Genomic DNA, 20,104 nt, shown 5'->3' on the forward strand with positions numbered 1-20,104 from the left:
GATTTGTGTATCCAGAGAAATCTTATGACAATTCTGACTGGAAAACACTCTTCAAAATCCTTCTGTTTTCTGAACAATCAGTGAAAGAAACCACAGACAAATATCGAAAGAGGTATAGAGTACAAGGAGAAGAAATAAAAAAAAATATCCAACAGACGATGTCGCCATTATTCTGTCAGAGACTGCAAAAGACTTGGAACGTAACCTGAAATTCTTGGATAGTGAACTGAGAAGAGGTTATAATGTGCACATCAGTTCATGTAAATCAAGGTTAATGGAGAGTATTAAAGTGGTGAGTAATAAAGTTAAATCACGATTACAGTGACGGAATCTGATTAGGAATCAAGAAACTGAATATTGTAGAAAAGGTTTGCTCTTTGGGAAGCAGGGTAACTGATATTAGTGAAAGCAGAGAAGATATAAAATGCAGACTGGCAATCGCAAGCAATATTATAAAATACTGGGAGATGAAGAAGCTTACACAGGATAGGGTAGCATGGAGAGCTGCATCAAACGAGTCTCAGGACTGAAAACCGCATTAACAACAAAGAATGTAACAGGGATAAATGCAGATATTTCTGTTGGTGACTGATGACAGTGTACTGAACAACATTACATCGGATTAACTTAATCTGCAGACTAATAACTATAGCTATTGGAAGTAGTATATTTTTAAGTTGGTTAGTACTTCCAAGTACATATGGCAAGAACAATCCATTAATGCATGATTTCCTCTGGGAAGCAAATCAAGTGTTGATTTATCGAAGTGCACCCAAAACGGTTAGTCTTTACTCACACGTGTATCCCACTTAACGGTGCAGTTACAGCCATGCAGAAGATATCAGGTCGCACAGGCAGTCACACGTTAATGGATGCACCATTCGACACAGAGTAAAATAACCGATCACCCTTAGTTTTATACATACTAAGGTACCACATGTATACCTGTACCCGGTACACCCTGCATGTAAGTAAACGTGTACGGTAAGTGGTATAGAAGGATGAGAATAGAAGCTTTTGAATTATGGTGCTACAGAACAAAGCTGAAGATTTGATGGGTAAAACAAGTAACTAATGAAGAGTTATTAAATCAAATTGAGAAGAAAAGAGCGCTTAGGACGACTGAGTAAAACAAGGCATCAGCTAAAAGGACACGCCGTGAGGTATCAAGGAATAGTGAAGTTGGAAGGAGTGGGAATAGAGGGGGGTGTTGCGGAGGATTTGTAAAGGGGCACCAGGGTATGATTACAGCAAGCAGGTTCGAGTGGTTGTGAACTGTAATTGCTATGCAAGGGTGAAGACGTTTGCTTACTAAAGAGTAGCTCTGAATACAGTATCAAACCAGTCTTTGGTGGCAAGACCAGAATACCATTATCACCACTATCACTACCATCACCACCACCACCACAACCACCACCAACAACAACAATATAATATCTGAGACTAATGTGATCTGCCAGTAAAACTAATGTATGCCTTCAGTCTGTAAATCAGTGTAATTGTTATATACATTCAACTACACTATGAAGAAGAAAACACCTTTTAATCACTTGTGATGTCAAAAATCCTCATACAAGTTGTTATTAAAGATTAGTTTTTGTGTGATTGTGGCAGATGCGTTTATCGTGAAGTAGATAAGACGCACTTTAGTGCTTGCATGCTTATGTCTCCTATTTCTGTTACAGAACCGCCAACGCATCTGGTGATCCAGGATGAGGCGGGAAACAATCGAACATCGGTCGTCGGACCATACACCGAGGGAGACAGCCCTTTTCTCTATTGTGACGTCTATGGCGGTAAGTGTTATCAATGTGAGATATTCAGAGCACTAAGCTCTTACACTCATTACTATTTATTTTTTATATTAGCACCTAATCTATATAGCGTAAATGACCATATAATCAAGTAGTCACCTAATCTCGTTATTACATAGTGTTGGTCGAGCGTGAGTAGTTCCACATGTCGTTTCCTGAGGTGGGTCGACCGGTACCTTTTCTCAAACATGCAAAAACCAGGATCAACAAAACCAAATAAATATCTCTCTCTGACTTTAAATACAATTGCCTCAAGTATTTAGTTCCAAAGGTGGTGTGAGGTAACGGGCTAGTTGTGACGTCCTGAAAATATACTATGTTCGGAGTTGGTGAGGCCGCATGAGCCATTCGGCAAGCCAGGGATCGTCAGCGACCACGTAGGGTCGTAAATTAGCCGGAGCAAGAGGGGCAACCCCAGCGCGTGGTCCAGGCCATCCACGTGGCTGGGAATTCCATGTTAACGCTGTGTCGTGGAATAGGCTTTGTGTCGATGGAGGACATTTGTATGCCAGGAGGGCCAAAGATGGCGGACTTTGTGAAACCACGATGGCAGACATTACACAGCTCATGTAGAGGTTAATAATAGCCAGAGGAATTATGATAACTTAAAAATAAACATGTACTTTACCATTATTTCCATGAAGATTCTGATGGTGAAATCAATCAGATTTTCAATACCTTTATTAGTTTAAAGTTTAGTATCCGACTGTAAATTACACTCCTGGAAATTGAAATAAGAACACCGTGAATTCATTGTCCCCGGAAGGGGAAACTTTATTGACACATTCCTGGGGTCAGATACATCACATGATCACACTGACAGAACCACAGGCACATAGACACAGGCAACAGAGCATGCACAATGTCGGCACTAGTACAGTGTATATCCACGTTTTGCAGCAATGCAGGCTGCTATTCTCCCATGGAGACGGTCGTAGAGATGCTGGATGTAGTCCTGTGGAACGGCTTGCCATGCCATTTCCACCTGGCGCCTCAGTTGGACCAGCATTCGTGCTGGACGTGCAGACCGCGTGAGACGACGCTTCATCCAGTCCCAAACACGCTCAATCGGGGACAGATCCGGAGATCTTGCTGGCCAGGGTAGTTGACTTACACCATCTAGAGCACGTTGGGTGGCATGGGATACATACGGACGTGCATTGTCCTGTTGGAACAGCAAGTTCCCTTGCCGGTCTAGGAATGGTAGAACGATGGGTTCGATAACGGTTTGGATGTACCGTGCACTATTCAGTGTCCCCTCGACGATCACCAGAGGTGTACGGCCAGTGTAGGAGATCGCTCCCCACACCATGATGCCGGGTGTTGGCCCTGTGTGCCTCGGTCGTATGCAGTCCTGATTGTGGCGCTCACCTGCACGGCGCCAAACACGCATACGACCATCATTGGCACCAAGGCAGAAGCGACTCTCATCGCTGAAGACGACACGTCTCCATTCGTCCCTCCATTCACGCCTGTCGCGACACCACTGGAGGCGGGCTGCACGATGTTGGGGCGTGAGCGGAAGACGGCGTAACGGTGTGCGGGACCATAGCCCAGCTTCATGGAAACGGTTGCGAATGGTCCTCGCCGATACCCCAGGAGCAACAGTGTCCCTAATTTGCTGGGAAGTGGCGGTGCGGTCCCCTACGGCACTGCATAGGATCCTATGTCGCGGCATGCTACCAGTGTTAAAGACTGCGATGGAGCTCCGTATGCCACGGCAAACTGGCTGACACTGACGGCGGCGGTGCACAAATGCTGAACAGCTAGCGCCATTCGACGGCCAACACCGCGGTTCCTGGTGTGTCCGCTGTGCCGTGCGTGTGATTATTGCTTGTACAGCCCTCTCGCAGTGTCCGGAGCAAGTATGGTGGGTCTGACACACCGGTGTCAATGTGTTCTTTTTTCCATTTCCAGGAGTGTATATAAGTAACACCCAGCAACGAATTTCCAAAATCTAAGCAGTTCATCCAATTTTGTCGATCGACGTGTCTTTAGAAAGCTATTATTGTAAACCTAAATTGGTATGAGTTACAGGCATATAACTTTAATAGTACATGAGTTATTGGACGTCAAAGCGGCTGATTACTATTAATCGCGTCAGGCCGCAAGTACTCCACAGTTACACGAAAACACGTTAGCAGCATGCTTATAAATATATTTGTTCATCTATGTCTTCGTTTATATCCGATATATACCATTCATGAAAAAATTAGTCAGTTATTTACTGTTTTTTAGAAAGCACAGAGACCTTAGGCTACTGCATTACTTCTATTCTATTCCATTGATATATGCTTATTTAATTTGTTTATGTATTTAATAATGTGTATTAAAGAGTGTTTATGGTCCAGCCGTAGGAATATTTAATCAATTTAAAGTTATTTAAATGTAAATCCAGTATTTAGAGTGTGTTTCATTATGTTTGTGAGTGTGCCTTGGCTTGGAGACAGGGCGGGAGCGCTCTAGCCAATCACAGCGGTCGTTGCAAAACGGACACGTGGAGAGATTGTATGGAAGTGGGGGAGGAGGATCGTGTCGAGAGAGGACAGGGCAGTTCTGGGCGGTACGGGAGAGGACGCGAGAGAGTCGTGAACAGTACGGAGCAAGGGACGCAGTGTCGCGGGAAGGACTAGCGGTTTTGCGAGTGGAAGCGCTCTAGCGAGATTTCTGTGGCTTCTGCAGTGAAGATGCTGTAGGCTTTTCGAAGTGAATATCTCGATTGCTAAGTTGTTGTTCATACCCAGTTACTTCAAGTAGGAATCTATTATTTCCAGTTATTAGAACTTATATTTTATTTAATTGCTGGGCCATCGACACCAATAAATGTTTTACAGGAATATCGAGCATTCTTAAAGGTAGTTCTGCTATCGCACTCATCATTTAAAGTGGTTAAAATAGTACCTGCAGAATTTATTAAATTGCAATCTTTCGTTTAAAAATGTCTATGTACGCTCAAAATTTACAGTTGCCGAGTGATAGGAACCTTTGACCATTCGATTCATGTGAATAGTCATATTGTATACTATAGACTCAGCAGTATATGGCTTGTAATGCTGCAACTACGTATCCCAGCCCGTAGACAACGAAGCCAGCCAAAACTTTTAATATTTCATCTCTGAGTCTGTGGGAGGGCCATCCACCATCACACCACCTCATATCATCTTTATCTGAATGCCCGCAATGGTGAATAGCGAATGTGCATGCACCCAGATATTCGCTCGGTTTCTCGATGCGCGCAACCAACGCAACTCGCGTAATATTTAACGAAGCGAGTCCCACACGTGTGGACACCAGCTGTCAGATTTGAATACCATGCAGACTGCAGTTCTCCATCACTCAGAACAAAGAACATTTATGATATGTTCACTCACAGGTCGTATAACTGCAGTTCGCAAATACGGTCACTTCAGAGAAATATTCATTTCCTACACCGCGAGCCAGAATATGCGAAAACTAGTTAATGCACTGAATGAATTGGAGCATGCGTGATTATTATTTAACGCAACGGTAGAACAGTTTTTGCAAGAGGATGCGATTCACTCACTACATTTATATATTGGTACGGCTGAAAAGATAATGTTGTGTTAATCCGATGTTAATCCGACGGCAAGAACGTTTTCTTTTAAAGAGAAAACAGATTCTACAGGCAATGTAGTCTGACTTTATCCAGCAGCACTTTTCAAAAAATATCGACTTTGCCTACACCTCAACTCGTTACAAGATTCCGAGATTGTGCGGCGATAATGATGCACGACGCTGGTATTCGACGGTCTTGTGTTCTGTGCTACTCGACATTGAATAGTTTCGATTCGTTATATAGCTGTGGCAAATGTTGACTGCTGTTCTGGAACCGAGCCACCGCTCCGGTCGCAGGTTTGACTCCTGCCTCGGGGGTGGGTGTGTGTGATGTCCTTAGGTTAGTTACGTTTAAGCAGTTCTAAGTTCTAGGCGACTGATGACCTCAGAAGTTAAGTCAGAGCCATTTGAACCATTATTCAGCTGCTTTTCTGTTGCAGTTTTCATCGCTAACCTGACGTTGTGAGACTGCAGCTCCAGGGTGTGCATAGTTTCATATTCGTAGTACTGACGAATTTATGTAGAATACTTGTCTATACAATGTCCTAGTTCGTGACACCCGCGAAACAGCTCTAGTTGAGTGACTGATATGACACAGTTCTAGGTTTATTCACATTAAAATAGAGTCTTGGAAATGTGTAAGCCTGCACGTACATGGTTTACCAGTAACCGAAGTGTTTTAATTCACTCCATATGCGAATACTATGTTGGTTCATTCACGCATAAAAGAAGAGCGCAACAGTTGACAGTTCAATCATTTTAACTACTATCTTGTCAATATCGACACTGGCGATTACAATACTCTTGTTATAAATAATGTGAGGGAGAGCTAAATTAAAATAAAAACAAGGGATTTGATTACAGCTGTACAATAGTTTTGCCCTAAATATTTAATTTAAAATGCCTACTTAATATTACGGTACGTCATTCTACTTATAAGTTAAAAACATTAATAACGGGTGTTCTTGCTTCATGAATTACTCAAAATCATCACATGGAGCCCAATGTATCGAAACTACTACTACAAGGTTTCCGTCAATTCTACCGTTGCAGCACAATCTATGCTAATCACTTCAAAATAGGAGGTTTTATTTTGTATCACTTCTTCCTGCAGATAGCAACTTCAGCCCCAACTTAACTTCTCAGTCTGGTTCATTGTCCATCAATAACTATAATTGTACCATTGTTACGCAATCTACGCAAAGTGAAACGAAACTTAACTGTGTAACATCGCTTGGTAACTAGAAAACAGGCTGCGACTTCCCCACGCAACACATGCAGTTCATCATATAGTCTGAGATTTTCATACGGTCATTGATCACTGGCTGATTACTACGATTTGCCCACGCGCGTACGACCTATGAAGCGAGGCATGCCCATGCAACGGGTGGCTTCCATCTTTCGATTGTGTGTGGGCCCTTGATAGCAGGGGAGCCCTAAAATTCGGCTCGTTACCTCACTCATGTGCCATAATGCTGAGTCTTGCTGCACACTTCACCCATCAGCACATAAGGCTGTCTGTAAGAGATTTGGTTTCACATTTCATACATCTTTACTCCATGATAACAAACGAAACTGGTATAGAGTATTATTTAACTACTTTTGGTACACTGAAGAAATATCATAGCTGTTTCCTGGTACAGACGTGCGGCATACGGAGAGAAGAGACTATTTTTCTCAAATTTTGGCACTCAAGTTGCCATATAATTCTGACCAATTTAATGTCATAATTGGAAAAATATCTTTCACACACAAATCTTAATCGAAATATTGTAGCACTCTTGCAACGTCTTTATTAGGAGCTGCAAAGCTCCATCAGAGGGAAAGAATGTAGACACACTGCGCAGTTGTAACGTAAGAGATTTTGTCTTTAAAACAGGAATTACGCTGCAGCTCAGTCACACAAATCTGCACATGCGCAGGGCCGCCTTCAACCGAAACGCGAAACCGTCACGAATACATACAGAAAACAGATGTGAGATTAGCGTTGTCGTCACAACGCTTAGAAAAATAATCTTGTAATTATTTCAGGGCTAAAATTAGTTATTCAAACGACGGGCATTTTTTTGTTTTTTAAGATGAGCGAGTTTAGGACACTGGACTACTTATGTCAGAATGTGTCCATTCTACGACGCGACTTTCTTTTTTGAATACATCGTACCAAATCAGAAATAAAATGTTTTTCATCTTGCAATGGGCGCAGTCAAGTTCACTTTAAATGCTAGGTATTTAATCGATCCCATATATTCTATATTTCGTCCCTGCACTTATTTTTCCTTCATAAATTCAACAACAGCAGTTTTTAAGCTGAGAAGCTTAACCAACACCCTATGCAGTGATATATTCTTCGTTCAGTCCCATCGAAAAACCTTGCAACTGACACTAGAATATCATTTACTAATTCAGAAATTTTACTATTCGTTCCATCATTATCTCCACGTGATTCATACCTGTATATTTACATATGGTACTATCTTTAGGTTTACTTCATTTCTGTCATTTATCAACTTCTTACTTGGTTAACCACGTAAAAAAATATTTTCTGTGACTGATGTTTTAACACAAGCGTTTAACATATTTCTTAATTTACCTATTTTAATGATGAGTGTTCTGTAACAAAATGATTATTATTTGTGCCAACCTATGGATTGGCCGCTTCCACTTTGCCTCGCATTCTTGTATTGGCATTCTTCCCATACAACATCAGATATGATTTTATGCCTAATACAGTTGTTACTTTATACTTTTTGATATGGTCTATATTTAGTTTTTAATTCCAGACTACGATGGAAGATTTGAAATGCAAGACAGATGTGCTCAAGATACTTCACGACAAATATATCACATTGCCAATAACAATTGATAGAGAACGGGGAGGGTTATTCCAGATAAGGAGGAGAGGGCAAGATCTGAAGGAATGAAACTGTATTAGGCCAACAAGAAACAGAAGACTTAATTCATAATATTGACTAAAATGGCCCAATGTAGGCCATAAAGTGAAAACTAATAGATAAAAATAAATAAGTACACCACCTCCAGGTGGTCTCTTTGTAATTTTCAAGGGATTTTAATAACCATCTCTCAGTCTGAAGTATTAATGCTCGCCATTACTGCCGCCCAGTGGCCTAGTAATCTTCCGGAACGCCGTACATGACGTAGTGGTGCAGTTTCACATTGTATAAGTATGTATTACGTGATTACCCAAACCTTAGTATGTTTTCACATTGCAGTTTGATATAGTTCCCATTTGTTTGTTGTGGCCAGTTATCTACTGTTATTGAGTATGAATTTATTTTCGGTCCCTTAAGAATTTTTTCCCATTAATCTGATGGTGACTTATTTCTACTGTAGCAACAGATGCAGGTAGACAAGTAAATATTTAGTGCAGCGTGTGCAAAGTATGGTAGTCAGATCTAAGGCAAACAGACAATGCTTGTACAGAATGACGATCTATGCTCGTTTGCTTTTATTGAAGAATCTCTCCCATTAGTCTCTAACTAATTACAAAGAGTGATTCTCCTTCAAAGAACGGTAGTTCGGTTAAGCACTGATTCAGTTTTTGTGCCAGATCACTAGCGTCATGTTTTAGTAGTTGTGAGTGCAGAAGGATGTTGTATTTCAAATGATAAATAATTTCTTCGGGAAAACCTTCTCTCATGTCATCGGTAACATGGTTCAGTGTTGGAATAAAAACACTTCTTTTCCATCATGTCATAGCCTCATCACTGTGATCGCAGTTTTCGCCGTGTCTGTGTCTGCCTGTAACAAGAGGAACACTCATCTCCACGTGTAACTGTTCCGTAACTGCCTTCGCCTCTTCAACAGTACGAGCAAAGTGGGTAAGGCATTAGCTCTCAATCCGTCTCACAACTTGAGCGTCGAATCTAATTTTGCTTTTGCGACGCGACGTCCAAGCTAAGATCTCGTAAGATATTGCTGACTAGATATGTTATGCTCGTAACGTCACTCAGTGTAAACATAGTGATAATAAACTCGCAAATAGACAGAACTCGAAGGTGAATATTGGCTTTGGCAGGCGTCGTTCTAACGTATTACAAGTTAGGTACGTGAAACTACTGTTCCCTTATTAGTAAAAATATTGTTACTTGTCTCGTAACATTATTTTTACTGAGAAATTCCTATGAATTTCTATTATTAATACTTCACAATCAATTGATCACTCTCAATCTTGACTAATCTTGACACTTGCTGTTACTACAACTAGGATTTTTACTTAACCATTCTTCAGAGTTAGTATTTCTGCTTCTGAATGTAAATAAGCTTTCTCTTCAGCGAATAGGAACGTATTTGAAACACTATGTATCGAATGATCTCTGTACAAACAAACAGTACAATATTTGCGACTTTTCTCGAACAAATGCCAGACGGAATAACGTATCGAGGTCGCTAGAATGGCCGCCACTTTTCTCGTAGGTACCGGTAGGGTATCTATGTGCCAGACAGAAACGTATAAAATACGATGACGCGGACGCGTGAGCTACATAGGAAAGTACAACTACTCGATTACTCGATTCAGTCAAGTCGACTGACGAAAGAAACGAACGAATAGCGTGCGGGCTGACTGGCGGGGGCGGCCCTAGTTGCTATGTGGGTGGTCCCGCAAAGGGGGGGGAAGGGGGGGAGGGGGAAGCGCACCCCGCGCACCCCCAATATCTATCCGCCACTGTCCTGAGGGGCGTGTATTGATATTTGGGATGCAAAATGAAGGTCGATGGCAGTAGTGAATAGGATGCAATTGCAAGAAATACTTATCTGAAAAAGAGAAATGTGTTAATACCTCATCCAGATAATATTATGTTTCCAGGTCACGCAAGAGAAACATGGACGATAAGTACAAGCAGGAACTGAATGGAAATTTTTGAAATGTAGGGAGTCATCAAAAAATGCTTTAAGCTTAATTTAGTAGCACTCAAGCTAATCGCCAGTTCGAGAAATAGAAGTTGACAGAATGCACCCCCATGCATCAAGGAACAGTTTATTTATAACTCTGACGGGGAGGTGTGGGGACGGTGGGATGGAGGGGGGAGGGGGGATGAAGATGGAAAGGTCTTGCACAGGGTCGGCTAGTGCGGGGAGATGAATGAAACCATTCCTCGGACTAAGACCACAACAACGCAAAACCTGAAAAATGTCATTGTGACGAGACAACTATAAATCTTTCTTCGTCAGCTATTTTGCAGTCATTAATGTGCCTCTATTCGCACATTTTTAAGCCTTGAAGAATTTGTCTCGGTCACTTTGTAGATGATCAACAGTGTGCAGCTGAGTGAGACGGTAGATTTAGTAAAGGAACACACTACAGAACATAGAAACGATCATTAAGTCTGACTGACAAACAGTGAGTAACTGTCGAATTGTTGGAAGACACTGCTTGGTACCTCTTTATACTTTTAGACAAATCTCCACTCCAAAGAAAATTATCTTGTTGTGGTTTTCATTCCAAATACTAAATGGTTCAAATGGCTCTGAGCACTATGGGACTTAACATCTGAGGTCATCAGTCCCCTAGAACTTAGAACTACTTAAACCTAACTAACCTAATGACATCACACACATACATGCCCGAGGCAGGATTTGAACTTGCGACCGTAGCGGTCACGCGGTTCCAGACTGAAGCGCCTAGCAACGCTCGGCCACACCAGCCGGCTCCAAATACTAGTTTAATGCATCTCTTCACCCTATTCTACGCTATGCAAGCACCTTCGCTTCTACATAACTAGAATAACAATTACCTCAATTAGAACCTGCTTTCTGCCGCTTTTTATACGTGAAATTTTATTCTGTGTCAACAATTTTCTGTTTTTCGGAAACATGTTTCTTCCTATTTCCCTAAGTTAATTCGATTAAATTCAACTATCATCGTTTCGTTTTTGTTGACGCCTGACTGGTACCCTCTTTTCAAGACCCCGCCCACTCCGTTCAGGTAGATACTCTTTCAAGTTCTGTGCTGCCTGTGACAGAACTGAAATTTAATCGGCAAATCTTTTATTGTTCTTCACAACTACAGTATCTTTTTTGTAAGAGATTTCCTTCTGTGCATTATATCGCTTCTACCTTCAGAATTTAAAAGAACGTATTCCACTCAATGTTGTCGAAATATTATTGTATTCTGTCAATACCGTAACCGTAGGTTTGCTTTTCTTAAATGAATTTTCTAAGACAAATGGTGGAATCAATATTACCTAGCGTGTTGCCATGTTTCTGCGGAACTCTAACTGATATTTCCCGACACCGGCCTCATTCAGTATTTCCTCTTTTGTGTGAATAATTCGTAGCAACATTTTTAAACACCACTTATAAAACAAATGGTTTCATTGCGTTTATAGCTGTCACAGTTCTGTCTTCTTCGAAATTGGAACTATTACTTTGTTCTTGAGGTCTGAGAGTACCCCACTTGTTATGTTTGTTGCATGTCAGGTGAATAGTTTTGTCGCAGCTGGCTCTCGCAATCACATCAGTAATTCAGATTGTTGTCACCTACTACACGTGCATTGTTTCGAATCTGATTTTTCAATGCGCTGTCATAGCCTTGATGCAACCTTGTATCTTTCACCTCTTCTTCATCTACTTCTCTTCCTGTAATTGATGTCAGCTTCCGTTGCAGAGTTCTTTTACATATTCCGTGCAACTTTCAGCTTTCTCTTCTTTGCTTAGTACTGGCTTGCCATCTGAGTTCTTAAGATGTTGGACAAGCGCTTTTCTTTTCTCTTAAGGTTTCTTTACTTAATAGTGTAATTCTGGATATTCAACCAGATTGTTTTTTTTCATCTTACACATAAAAGAAGGCTTAACACCCGGAATCACACCATTAATCCAACACACCGAGAAATCCAGCGAGACACTGCCTCTTTAATTTTCCAACGGGTGGCATCTGAAATATGCTGCCCGTATTCATGCTTCTATGCCCTTCATCTTTTTGCTATAGTCAGTTTTGCCTTACAAGATGGCATTTTGTATCACTCTAATTTTTAGTCACCTGGATTTCATTTTAAATGCTTCATCTGCTACATTTTTATATTTTCCCCCTACGTTAAGTAATTGCAATATTTATAATGTCACCTAGTGATTTCTGGTGGACCTTATGTTTCTGTCTGTTTGATACTGTAGTGCCTTCAGTATTTTGTCTCTCAAATTTACCCGTTTGTCTTGTATTGTATTCATTTTCCGTACCTCTAACAACCTGTGGTTCTCTCAGTTCATTCGGATCCCATCTCCATAATTCTTTCCTTTCCGCTACTTTTCCTTTTAATCTGCAGTTCATAACGAATGAATTGTGGATAGAGTCAATATCTGCCTTGTTGAGTACTGCAGTTTAAAATCTGGAATTACCATTGTGTAATCTATCAGAAATCTTTCACTATTTTCCGGGTCTCTTCCATTAAACATTATCCTCAATGATTCTTAAACCAGATGTTTACAACGATTAAAATGTGCTTCGTGCAAAACTTTAACAGGCGGCTTTCCTATTCATTCTTTTCAGTACAACTGCACCTACAAGTTGTTCTTTCCGTCCATTTTCTGTTATCTACCTCCATTCTCACGTATCAATAACGTTTACGTCTACCTTAACTAAATCAATATTTTAATCTATCTCGTCATACTTTCATTCCGTCTCCCATCGTTTGCGAAGTTATTACTCATTTTGGCTCCTACTGCTGTGGAAACATTGAATTTTGGCAAGGAGGAGTAGGGGGTTGGTGGAACAAAATCTAAAATATAGAAGCACCGAAAACATAACGCATTACCATGTCTAATAACGTGTAGGAAAACCGATGCCATACAAAACATCTTCCAGTCACCACGGAATCGGTAAATGCAGATCCTATATGGTTTTCAAGGGAATCTTATAGCTTTCTTCCTGCAACATAGTGGCAAGTTCAGATAATGGTGATGGAGGTGCACTGTGTGATCAAACGTATCCGGGCACCTGGCTGAAAATGATTTACAAGTTCGTGGTGCCCTCCGTCAGTAATACTGGAATTCAGTATGGTGTTTGCCCACGGTTAGCCTTGATGACAGCTTCCACTCTCGCAGGCATACGTTCAATCAGGTGCTGGAAGGTATCTTGGGGAGTGGTAGCCCATTCTTCACGGAGTAGAGACATTGATGTCGGTCGGTGAGGCCTGGCATGGAGTTAGCGTTCCAAAACATCCCAAAGGTGTTCTATAGGATTCAGGTCAGGACTCTGTGCAGGCCATTCCATTACTGGGATGTTAATGTCGTGTAGCCATTCCGCCACCGGCCGTGCGTTATGAACAGGTGCTCGATCGTATTGAAAAAAGCAATCGCCATACCCGAATTGCTCTTCAACAGTGTTAAGCAAGAATGTGCTTAAAACATCGATGTACGCCCGTTCTGTGATAGTGCCATGCAAAACTAGAAGGGTTGCAAGCCCCCTCCACGAGAAACATGACCAGACCATAACACCACCATCTCCGAATTTTCATGTGGGCACTGCACGCGCTGGCAGATGACTTTCACCGGGCATTCGCCATACCCAGACCCTGCCACCGGATTGCCACATTGTGTATCGTGCGTGATTCGTCACTCCAAACAACACATTTTCACTGTTCAGTCGTCTAATGTTTACGCTCCTTACACCAATCGAGGCGTCGTTTGGTATTTACCGGCGTGATGTGTGGCTTATGAGCACCCGCTTGACCATGAAATTCAAGCTTTCTCACCTCCTGTCTAACTGTCACAGCGCTTGCAGTGCATCCTGATGCAGTTTGGAACTCCTGTGTGATGTTCTAAATTGGTGTCTGCCTATTACACATTACGACCCTCGTCACATGTCGGTGTTCTCTGCCAGTCAACAGATGAGGTCGGCCTGTACGCTTTGTGCTGTACGTGTCCCTTCACGGTTTCACTTCACTATCACATTGCAAGCAGTGGATGTTACGTCCCATAGTGCTCAGAAACATTTGAACCATTTTTTTCAGAAGCAGTGGAGCTAGGGATGTTTAGGAATATGGAAATGTCGTGTACAGATGTATGACACAAGTGACACACAATCACCTGACAACGTTCGAAGTCCGTGACTTTCTCGCTTCGCCCCATTCTCCTCTCTCACAATGTCTAGTGATTACTGAGGTCGACGATAAGGAGTACCGGCCGTAGGTGGCAGCACAATGCACCTAATATGAATACCGCATGTTTCTAGTGGTGTCCGGATACTTTTGATCACACAGTGTATATGTGCTTCAATGAAAGTTGAAACATCCCCTTAGAAAAATTAAGAATGACTATGCTGGTGAACCTCTTAAGTTATTTGATCTTCAAGCAGCTGAGCAAAACTGAACGTACTCAGACATTTCTCTCTTTACTTATTCTGATCATCACTAAACTGACACACAATATTTTTTTTTAGCGCAACTCAGTCTGACTTTCAGTAATCCCTACAAAAGAATGGCCTTGACTAACAGTAACCCATATCTTTCATGAATCACTTACCTCACAAAAATATTCGTTACTCAAACTACTGCAATACAGCGCTAGCCATAGACTGCACAGAGCACAGTCAGTGATTTTCATACGGGGTGCTACGTGGCGTTACCAACATAAAAACCTAAACAGCCTACTTACAAAGTGAATCCCGCTGTTTCCACCGTATGTGACGTCACTGACCGAGAAGTGCTAACTAATCAGCTGTCCGTGGTAGCGTCTAAGGACAAAAATATCTCTACCGGGTTATGTAATTAGTCAAGACGAGGGTAGGCTCATGGGTTTCAAACATAGAGCTATTCGAGTCAAGTTTATGGCTAACACGAGTAAGTGTTATGCTCTCTGACGTACTTTTTCCCGTTTTTAGAGTCCCATACTTCAGATGGTAAAGACGGAGCCTTTGTTGTGTGTTTGTCTGTCATTCTGTCTATTCGAGTGTTAAGATCCCTTCTTCTATGAAAATGATCGTGGAATCAACTTGAAATTTATGTTACATGCAAAAGTCTACTGTGCCTTGGTGGTGTGAAACATATAGGCTGCTAATTCAGTGTAATGAAGAGGTACGGTAAAATCTGTGACATTTTTTGATACTCGCAAAGTCACTCATGAAAATCTGGTATTTTGCCTATTAGGTGGTTTATACTTCTTGTGGGGGCTGAGTAATCTGCAGTTCAGCAATGCTAAGTGCAGGCTGCCTGTCACACTTGCCAACTCAGCACACTGTATTTAATAAACACCATAAAACACACTGGAAAATGAAAGATCACTCAACCTGCTCTGTGTACTTATAGGTGACGATCAAACACCCACACTAATACAGTTATATCAAACTCACTCCACTTGAGAATATTCCCTATAATGGCATCTGTTTTAAAAACACAATCACCATAGTAGAAAAATGTCTAAATGTGCTGACGACATTTTTTTCTTATCGGGCGGCCTCATTAATTAGTTGCAAGGAAGAAAAGTTGACACTAAAGCCATTTATTTTCGATTTAAAATTTCAGTTACTCGATGCAATTACAAATCGTTGGGTACGACATCAACATTAATAGGCGTACAGGTACACAAGAATTATTGACATCTGATAGTGGTATAAGATTATTCAACCTACTGATTGTCTCTAATGTACCGAAGGCACTTCAATTTTCTTGTAGTAGAATACTGCAGGATAAATCAAACGACTAGTCTTAAGTCTGAGCATCTGTCATGTGTTAGTAAACAAGGGAGGACTGATTCACAATCCCTGTACAGAAATCTGTCTAACATAATCAAGAAAACAACTCCCCTTGCTAAGCAATTACGCAAATTATAACCTGCACAGAGCATAAGGCATAGCGATGCTTAAATACTACATAACTGCACCAGAAAAATGCCAGGCTTCTGGAAGCGTCTGGATCTGTGTGTGTGCATTCAACATGTCGCCTCGCAGACGCGTACACCGAAAGCTAATGGTCGGACGCCGAGTGTGTCCAACACCATGTTCAGTACCGGAGAGCGGCTAGTACATGCGTCCGTACACTTCGCATGTCGAACGTCACAGACGCGTGTCTTTTGCAGTCCCTTCCGCACCCAAACATTATACAATGGAGGGAAGCACCTGCAAGTTTTGCCACACTGACAATCGGGAATTCCTCCGCTTCCTTCGAAATGCCGCAAAAAATTACCCAGAATTTCCTCAGTAGGTGGCTGTAGTATATTAGTAAAGTCACTATTGGTTGGCTGCGTACAAGGTCCTTGCCATCATTGGCTGTGAATGTTTCTGGAAAAGAAGGCTGCTATTTTTACACACTGATGAATATTACATGTATTCACGATTACTTACGTATTCACAATTACGTATACGGACATCAGCATTAGAATCGAATGACGTCAGCGAAAATTTGTGCAGGACCGGAACTCGAACACAGATTTCCCGCTCACCGCAAGTGGTCGCCTTACCATGTGGCTATCCGTGCACGATTCATAGCCCCCCCCAAACTTCCATATGTCGTCAACCGTGCTTCTAAAACATATACTCGTACATCCATTACGTACATTGCCCTACAGTTACCTGAAAGTCGCTTGCCAAGTGTCGGCGGATAAATACGATACTGGAGTGCCTGTGTTATTTCCGAACTATGATTCGAACTTAGTTTGGAGGTGCATGCTTGTCCAAAGGAATTTTGCATCGTTATTCGGAGTAACACGGGCGTTGCAATATCGTATCAGTCTTGATAAAGGCGAAGAGTAGCTCTTCCGTTAGTGTGAGCTTCGCAGTATCATGTCGGTGTATTCTGAAAACGTGATCTCAACCATGTTGCTCTAACACTGACAGATGCGTGGATGAGGCTTGACTGAGGTTAGAGCGGTAGGACAGACGTCAAATGACATCAGCCGACCCGACGTAACCTCCCTCACCATGCCCGCCCGGTTAGCCGTGCGGTCTAACGCACTGCTCTCCGGGCGGAAAGGCGTGCCAGTCCCCGACACGAATCCGCCCGGCGGATTAGTGTCGAGGTCTGGAATACAGGCCAGTCTGTGGATGGTTTTTAAGGCGGTTTTCCACATGCCTCGGCGAATGCGGGCTGGTTCCCCTTCCTGCGCGTCAGTTACACTATGTCAGCGATTGCTGCGCAAACCCTGTACAATAGCCCTGGGTTCGGTGTGGGGTAAGTGGACTGCTGTAGCCTGTTGAGGGTTTGTGAACCACTGAGGGCTATGGCGCGGACGAAGCCTCCCTCCGTCGTTCCTAGGTCCCCAGCTCAATACAATGCAATCCTTTATCATCGCTACTCTGTTGAATTCCCACCCAGCAAACATGTTTTCAAACGGTGCCGTTTCCGGACATAGTTTCGTACTCAAAATATTATGTACTCCCTCCCCCGTACAAGTCCTACAAGTTTTTAAACTGGAATTTCCTCACACCCTGCATATTTCAGCACACTGCAGGGGTTTATGCGTTACGTCCAAGATTAAACGGAACACGAGTGTACCAGCATCTCTGCTCTCGCAATACGGGGCGACAATACGCAGTGCGGCATGTGCACATGCCACCGCACCCCCTCCACCTCCCCCGCCCCACCCCTCCTACACACTCACAGACACACTCTGTCTATTGCACAACAAGTTATTTGTGCGTTGCTCGCTGCCGGTACAAATTCCCGGCGGTCGGTGCGATTGCAGATTCCCCAACAGCGTGTGTGCACCGATGCGTTCAGAACATCCGGCAGCGGTCGGGGCGATAAACCGCCACGCAGAATTGCACCCCCTCCTACTGTAGCAGGACATCTCCTTTTGTTTCGCCCGCTCTGCATCGTGGCTGCCGGAGGACGGGCGGCAAGCGTGCCGTGGACGGCTGCCAATGGAGTAACATGAATGTTAAATGAGCCGTGCCGAGTTACGCACCGCAGCGGGGGAGATCCTGAATCACGCAAGAACTTCTGCTTTGTCTCGCGGATAAAATAAGGACTACTTATGGCGGGGCGATTATTGCCGACGCTATGTTCTGCGAAAGCAAGTCCCTGCCCCACTTAGAGGTCGCCAAGGTTTCCGAGACATTGCCTCGGGAGTTAATTCGGCGAAACGCGTCGTCTCTCAGCGTTTGCTCTGTCGCAATCACTCCACCCTTATAAAAAAGGTCGCACTGAGCAATGATCGTATTATGTACAGTATGTGCTTCAGATTAGTTACTGTTACTAGAAGAGCAAATTCTCTATCAACGGCTGTATGCCCATTCCCGTATGAACAAATAGTGTTAAAAGGGAATCTTTTCGTAGCTTATACACTGAAATTTTTTAAGTAAATTTTCCTGTAGAAAAAAGAAAAACAAAAAAAAACAAGAATTTAAAATTGCAAATGAGTATACGTTACAGTATCACTCAGTTAGTATCAGTATTTAATTTATATTTTAAAGTTCAAGGATTTTAGTCTTACAGTTCGTTGAGAGCACAGCTACACTTTATAAAGAAAATGAAAGGTAATGCACATGGTGGGGTTCTTATAGCAGCCAATAGTTCCCTGTAGAAGTATGAAACAAAATCGATACACCGAAGAAGTCTCTTGAAGTGGAATGGTCATATAAAATTAATTGTTGGTAAGGCGGGTGCCAGGTTCAGATTCATTGGGAGAGTCCTTAGGAAATGTAGTCCATCAACAAAGGACGTTGCTTACAAAACACTCGTTCCACCTATACTTGAGTATTGCTCATCAGTGTGCGATACGTACCAGGTTGGGTTGACAGAGGAGATAGAGAAGTTCCAAAGAAGAGCGGCGCGTTTCGTCACAGGATTATTTGGCAAGCGTAATAGCGTTACGGAGATGTTTAGCAAACTCAAGTGGCACACTCGGGAAGTGAGGAGCTGTGCACCGCGGTGTAGCTTGCTGTCCAGGTTTCACACAGTATTTGAGTGCCCAATATACGGACAGGCTGTCTCAATGGAGAGGCAGCTTCTGCAAACAGGAAATGTTAATGAAATATTGTTCAGTAATTTTGCAAAATTGCCTTGGGAGAGAGTAAATGCGCTTCAGATCTAATGCGCAATTGTAAATATGTAAATACTACGTTTGTTTAAGTCTTTCATTCATAGTAGCTAGTATATGTAGTTAGATCAGTATGGTGGTGGGGGGAATAAAAGAGTAGTATAAATGGAGTGGTTTCTCTAGTAGAAGCGGCCCGCCTCCACGTGGGCAGGATTCCAGAGAGGCTAAGAGGCCGATCATTCACATATAGCAAAAGCTGCGGAATAAATAGATAGTGTGCATGCATTAATAAACCACGTCTGTAGTACTAATAGCAGAGATATTTAGTCTTAATACACCCACTCAAAAGAGTTAGAATGTGGGTTATGTATGTTTCAAAAATTTGGGAAAAAAATTTGTCCAAGTGTCGGGAGGGTGCGTTTCTGGATGAGGAATCGAATATATTGCTTCCCCCTACTTATACCTCCCGAGGAGATCACGAATTTAAAATTAGAGAGATTGGAGCGGGCACGGAGGCTTTCCAGCAGTCGTTCTTCCCGCAAACCATAATCGACTGGAAAAGGAAAGGGAGGTAATGACAGTGGAACTACAGTGCCCTCCGCCACACACCGTTGGTGTAGCCTGCGGAGTATAAGTGTGGATGTATAAAAAACAGTTTTTATGAACGAACAAAAGTTGCTATTACATTAAGTTTTTTTCTGATGCGGCTTGTTTCACCTTTTCGGCATCATCTGACACTCCTGGACATAACGTAACTTGCCGTTTGAGGCCCTTCTTGCACGTAGCGT

At 42.5% G+C, this 20,104-nt stretch overlaps 1 protein-coding gene across 1 annotated transcript in view; it reads left to right on the plus strand.

Moving 5' to 3' along the window:
• Positions 1-20,104, plus strand: part of LOC126267453 (nephrin-like) — a 943,456-nt gene that overhangs the window by 557,680 nt on the left and 365,672 nt on the right. Inside the window, exon 4 of the mRNA XM_049972720.1 lies at positions 1,686-1,796. Within this exon, the coding sequence (XP_049828677.1) occupies positions 1,686-1,796 (111 nt within the window). The remainder of the gene's footprint in view (positions 1-1,685; positions 1,797-20,104) is intronic.

The sequence above is a fragment of the Schistocerca gregaria genome, chromosome 4, assembly GCF_023897955.1.
Source record: "Schistocerca gregaria isolate iqSchGreg1 chromosome 4, iqSchGreg1.2, whole genome shotgun sequence".
Classification (NCBI taxonomy): domain Eukaryota; kingdom Metazoa; phylum Arthropoda; class Insecta; order Orthoptera; family Acrididae; genus Schistocerca; species Schistocerca gregaria.